At 49.4% G+C, this 6,443-nt stretch overlaps 1 protein-coding gene across 1 annotated transcript in view; it reads left to right on the plus strand.

Annotated features, from left to right (window-relative positions):
• The window catches only part of ccdc71 (coiled-coil domain containing 71), a 15,381-nt gene extending 13,632 nt beyond the window's left edge, over positions 1-1,749 (plus strand). Inside the window, exon 2 of the mRNA XM_008299092.1 lies at positions 275-1,749. Coding sequence (XP_008297314.1) covers positions 285-1,346 — 1,062 coding nt within the window. The 5' untranslated portion in view covers positions 275-284 and the 3' untranslated portion in view covers positions 1,347-1,749. The remainder of the gene's footprint in view (positions 1-274) is intronic.
• The last annotated feature ends 4,694 nt before the right edge of the window (positions 1,750-6,443 follow it).

The raw sequence follows: 6,443 nt of genomic DNA on the forward strand, positions 1-6,443 counted from the left end.
ATGTTCCACCATCAGATGTAGAAAGATATTCCACCATCAGATGAATGTATCTCCACCAACTGGCTCCTCTGGTCTCTGGTTCTGATCCATGCTGCATCTATTCATTGATCCAGTAGGATGGATTCTCCTTCAGTGTCTCTGAGGAAACACTGGCTGCAGTTCACCTGAAACTCTCTGGATGTTTCCTGTTGGTTGCTCTGTGCTGTTGGTGTCAGTACTTCAGTTGGTCCGTACCGTGATCCCATCTAACCAAATATCATGGTTTCTCCCATAGAACCACAAACATGGCTGACGCGGCACGAGGTCCCGTGGTTGGCCGGCCATTGGCGTTCACCAATGAGGAGCGGCGGGCGGTTCACTCCTGGTCCCGGATCTCGTCGGCAGGACACAACGTCCTCCTGGATGCCATGAAGATCCTCAGCCCGATGTCCCGGGACCTGTCGAGCACCGAGGAGCTGGTGAGCTTCCTGCAGGAGCTGAGCGAGGAAGGACATAAGCCCACCGTGCTGCGCAGCAAAGACGTCTACGGATACCGATCCTGCACCAACCAGCCGCTGACCGAGGACATGCTGAAGCCGCTCAGCAGGAACGTCAGACCCACCGCCAAGAGGAAGGGCAGGCGACCGCTGGCCAAGAAGAGGGAGGTCCACCCGTCCTGGATCACCTCCGAGAGGACCAGCCCCCGGATTCAGGGGGTTCGACCGCCGGAGCTGCTGGTGGACCATCGGCCCGTCATCTGCAGCCGGACGCCCAGCCGGATGCTGGACAGGTCGCCGGTGGAGCAGCCGTGCCTCAGACTGACCAACATCGAAGGTCTGTCCGGCTTCCACACGGCCAGACTGCAGATCCACACCACCTGGGACTCGGAGGCCTCTGCTGCCTTTCCGCAGCAGCAGCACCCGTCAACGCTTTCAGGAATACCTTCACAGCCTTCTCAGAATGGTGGCGTGGCGCCCACCAAAGCTGTGGCCTTGTTCAGCCAGAAGAGCCTGTCCTGCCCCATCCGGTTGGACGGCGCCCTCATCGGAGACTCAGCGCCGGTGTTCTACGCCAATGGCCGGGCGTTTCCTCAGACTCTCACAGAGCTGCCCAGCAACGGCTGGAGGAGCAACGGCCTCCACCGGGACGCCCGAGGCCCAAAGGACCTGAGCCCGCCGACCCGGCAGAGAAGCAGCTGGAAGGACAAGAACAGTTTTAGGTGGAAGGTGATAAAGGTGGACGACTCGCGCTCGGTGGCCGAGGCCTGCAGGAAGGCCCAGAAGATCCTGCAGGTCAATCTGTCTCCGGTGATCCAGATCCAACCTCTCAACCACGTCCTCAGAGACTTCAGATACCAGAACAAGTGACGCCTCCATGTTTCCTGTAGATGTTAGTGTTTCCATTCGTTAGCCTCCACTGGCAGTCCCTGTTGGTCCCAGAGGGTTCTGTGATCGCTGCTGCTGCTGGCGGATGGAGGTCGGTGGAGGTTCTGGTTCTGACTCGGGCTGAAAGGCATTTGAAGTGAGGTGATGCTTTTCCTAGCAGGCTGGGAAATAACTGTCAATGTTAGTTTACGCCCGACAATGTTTCAACCAAACAGGATTCTGCTTTAGCTGTTTGTCTGGTGAGGAACCAGAATCCACTGGATCGGTTCTGTGACTGTCAAGAACCACCCAGTCCAGAACCTTTATCTACTGACCAGAGTTCTACCTTCAGACTGTGAATGTTCCAGAGTTCCAGGTCCTTGAAGACCACAGAGGAGGGTCTATATTGATCACCTTATTGGACTTTTTCCATCATTTCTGAGCCTCAGAACTTCACCAGAACTGCAGATAGACACATGACATTTAGGAGAAAGAACACATCTGGGTTCTGGTAGAACCTGACACCAGATCAGTTCTACATCCATCCAGGTGTCTCAGTGCAAAAGGGTGATAAATCTGGACCCTCCTCTGTGGACTTCAAGGACCTGGAACTCTGGAACATTCACAGTCTGAAGGTAGAACTCTGGTCAGTAGATAAAGGTGCTGCAGATACAGAACCAGATGTTCTGAGGGGGTTCTGACGTGGTGTTGGGATTATCGGACGTCTTCAGGTGACAAACATGAATCTGTGAGAAGAGCTGCAGGTGTGGAGGAGGAATCGGGCTGAGTTTAGGCTTCCAGGCGGTTTGTGAGATCTAAGAACTCAGACTTGACCTCAGAGGTTTCCTCACACGGTTCTCCAGATATGCGACTGTAATGTTCTGCTGGGTTGGAGTTCAACACATCAGTTTGGCTGATTTTCCAAAGCTTGCAGTGGAGTTTTCTCTCTGCATGACGGCGGCACCACGAATCAGGATGAAGAAAGAAACTGGACTGAGCTGCAGACGTCTGATGAACCGAGAGGCTCAAGTATTTTATGAAACAGCTTCTCTGACTGCAGTTCATTACTTTGATCGTTTAAAGTTGCAGCACAAAGTTCTGACTGAGTCCAGACTGGTCCAGATGTGTGTGACCCGTTCCGGTCGGTCGGGTTTGAACACCGTTGGTGGTGGTTTCTGCAGATTCAGTGACACAGAATCCTTCTGACATGATTTGTTCTTTACCAGTAAGTTCTGTATCACAGAGAAGCTAAACGCTGCAGCATCAGCTGTTCTGGTGTCGTGCAGCTGAACAGAACCTTTTATCTCCCAGCAGAACAGGTTCGTGTTTATTTGGAGTGAAATGATCTGTTTTGGGTTTTCCGGTGGGGACTAAACGCAGGTTTTTGCTTCAGGTGCTAATTTTTCGGTGCTGAATGAAATTATAAGAATGTCGAGCAGTTCTTCTCCGTCTGGGTCGGAGCTGCAGGTTGGGCCGAACCGAGCCGCCTCCTGGAACCGAGTCCGTGTTCATGTTGTCATCCGTGACACGTCTGTCGTCCAGCTGAGCGACGTTCCACCAAACACACGCTGCAACTGCTGGACTGAACAGAACCTGTTTTCTGGAGCTTCGCTTCCACCAAGCAGAGAGAAGCTCCAGAAAACAGCAGCCAGCGACCTTCAGCCAAGGTCACATGTCGACTGATATAACGTCCAGGTCAGTCAACGTGTTCCAAAGCAGAACTTCTGAACATCTGTTACGGAACATCTGGTGGAACCGATGAGATCCGAATCAGAAACGTGTCTCCTGTCGGAACCGTGTGGCGGTTCCACGTCTCCGTCTGTGAATTTCTTTTGGTTCTGGGAGAGTTTCTTCTCCGTCGGTCTGTTCGCAGTCATCACCTTTTCTAGATCTTCTTTCTGTTAGTCTTGTTTGTGCAACACTTGTATAATATTGTATTTCCTACATGATCTTTGAAAATGTTTTTGTTCAATAAAACTGATCTGAAAACAGTCCGATGGCTTCGTGTGGTTGCTGCTGTGGAGCTCAACCTGCAGCCGTGAGCAGTGGTGGCCGGTGGAAAGGTCTGGTGTGCAGAGTCTGCAAAGGAGCTCTTATTTAAAATCAGAAATCAGAACATGAGTAACACCAGGGACAACTATTTACAGGAACAGTAATGTTCTACCTCTGGAGGATGTTACCATCATCTGATTTAAGACCGACCAGAACTAAACTTCAGAACCATTCATCAGACTTTCATCAGGATCTGAACAAAACAACAAAAAATGAACAAAACACTGTTCAGGGCTCCAGACTGACTCTTACACTGGTGACACCGGTATGACCCACTTCCTCATTGTGTCCCATCTCCCACCTGGTCAAAGGCAGAACGTATGACTGGCTGAACATGTTCTTATAGATAGAGGATTTACTGACGCTCCCTGAACGCCCCACACAGCAGGCTGGTAGCTGCTGCTGGAGGCTGTGCTGCTCTGACAGGAGTGTGACCAGGAATGACTTTAACATAATAAACTGGGTGTTTTGGTGTCGAATCTGTCCGAGGTTAAACCCACTTACATGAATTGTACGAGCAGCCTTTTCTCCACTGACAGCAGGCAGATGCATGAAGCCGTCAGTCAGTAGCTGTGATCCAGTAGCAGAGGAGGGAAAGATATGTGTTTAAAGCTCAGTCGTAAGAACGTCAGAGGACAGTTTTATATCCAACCACAGAGGACAAAAGCAAATAAAGACTAAATTAATTGGCTTACAGTGAAAGTGGGCGGGTCCGGGATGCACCGAGCTGCACCCTGTGAGAAAGTCTGCAGCTGCCAATCAGAGCCTGGGCCGAGGTCACATGATCATGGACAGTTTATTGAGCTACATACACACTGATGTGGCCGCGCCTCGCATCCAGGAAGTGTAGCATTAGTAAACACGCAGTAAAGACTGATATTACATATGTTTATAATACAAATATTGTTACTATAGCAAAGAATATGAAGGTTATTATGATTTTATTATTATTTTGTTTTAATTAATTCAAATTTAATTTTAGCTTTGAGAACTACTTTTTTTCTGGTCATTAGTGGTGCGCCCCCTATAGACCAGCCGACACTGGTCATGACTCGACAACCTGACCATTAACATAGCGACAGCCTTGGATTCTGACTCCGACATGACATTTGATGTCACCAATCAGTATTATTTGACTGAACAATCCCACAGATTGGCTACGTTCACACTGCAGGCCTTACATGGATGGTAATGGTGGAGCGTATCTGCCACTCCCCCGCCGCCACCGATGGTGGAAACAGAAGTGTGAGCGCTAACTAAACTAGCATCAACAGCCAAGTACTGCCTGTGTGTTCTGGACACTTCCATCCCATCAGAGTGCTGCCCCGGGGTGGAAGTGTCCCCTGACCGCACAGAATGTTCTGATATTCATCATTAATTGGGCCTGAATATCCAGAGAGCAGAAAGTGCTATTGGGACCAGAACCACTAGTTATTATAACAACTATGAACAATAATTAACAACTAATGAGCCTTCCAGCATCAAGCCCTCCTCGTATCTGGACCTCCGTCTTGACAATCCGACAGCCTTGCTATCCGACATAGAAGAAGGTTTTACATTTAGTGTCGGATCATCGAGTCACGGCTGTATCTATATACTGACCAGAGTACAGTGACAGTTCAGGTGTTCGGCAGACGTTGAGGCTGACGGTGTGCAGAAATCACCAACTTTCTGCAGTCGACAGCTGCAGACCTCCAAACTTCATGTGGCCTCAGATCAACTCAAGAATGTTGCGTAGAGAGCTTGGTGGAATGGGTTTCCATGTCCAAGGCTTTCATCACTACCAGTGGTGTAAAACGCGGCGCCGCTGGAGTTCTCTGGAAGGACGAGTCACATCCAGCAGTCCCATAAACACTCCTGAGCCTGGTGGAAAGCCTTCCCAGAAGAGCTGAGGCTGTTGTGGCAGCAAACGGCGGGCCGACGGCATATTCAAGCCTCCAAGGTCACCGTTAAGGTTCATGTGAAGGCAGACGGCCCAATAGTGTCTGTTATTTAATAATCATGAGTTCATCAGGTAAAACAGTTTTAACTTCTGCATCTTCTTTATTATTAGCTTTTGATTGAAACGGTCTCGTCTCTGTGGAAACACTTCCTGCGGTTCAGGTGAGAAGTTCCTGGATTCTTCTCATCATGTTGGTCACAGCTGAGTCACGAAAGAGCTCAGAACTGATTGTTTTTATAAATCCTGGTTCAGTTTATTTTAACATTTGAATAAAACGTAGAATTAAGAGGTTTTGATGAAATATCACAGTTTAATTCTAAAATGTGGTTGATTTTTTTCCAACAAAACTGAAAGTCGCAGATGTTCGAGGAGCTTCTGGGACATTAAAACCCAGATGACGTTTCCTGTTTTTACACTTTCCGGCTGATAAACGGCAGAAATGACACGACTTCAAAGCATCTGCTGAGTTTTGCTGTTCAGGAGGTGGAATGAAGCTGAAACCTGATCCACTGGACCAGCAGCAGCGGCAGCAGGAATCCAGCACTGACCAGGATGTTTTTCTACCTATCACGTTGTTTCTTGACTGCTTTCTTCCTGACACCGGTTAAAATGAAATCTTGCTGACGTGAGCTCTTGTTGCCACGGTGACAGCTTCCCTCCATCCTGCAGTTTATCGACCCGCAGTCGGGAGAAGCCGAGCCTTTATTGTTAGTCAGCAGCTGTTTGGTGGAGACGTGATGTCGATGTCCAGGTGTCCAGGTGTTCATGTGTCCAGGTGTCCAGGTGTCCAGGTGTCCAGGTGTCCAGGTGTTCATGTGTTTAGGTGTTCATGTGTCCAGGTGGAGGTTTCAGTGAGTGGGGAGGAGCTGCAGTTCCAGGAGGTTCTAGTCAGAATCCGGTCTGTAGGAACTGTTTCATCTATACTTAAACCCTTGTTGTCGGAAGATGAAGTGAAGTCAGAGACAAACTGAATCAGATGGACAGGGTTATGGTTATGACACAAACCAGCTGGAGCTGCTTCCAGGAAGTAGTTCACTGGTGATTCCCAAACAGCTGCTTTTATCCTGGAGAGTCCAGGAGCAGTTCTTACAGGTGTTCCTGAAGAC

This window comes from Stegastes partitus, unplaced genomic scaffold, assembly GCF_000690725.1.
Source record: "Stegastes partitus isolate 25-593 unplaced genomic scaffold, Stegastes_partitus-1.0.2 Scaffold1380, whole genome shotgun sequence".
NCBI classification, from domain to species: domain Eukaryota; kingdom Metazoa; phylum Chordata; class Actinopteri; family Pomacentridae; genus Stegastes; species Stegastes partitus.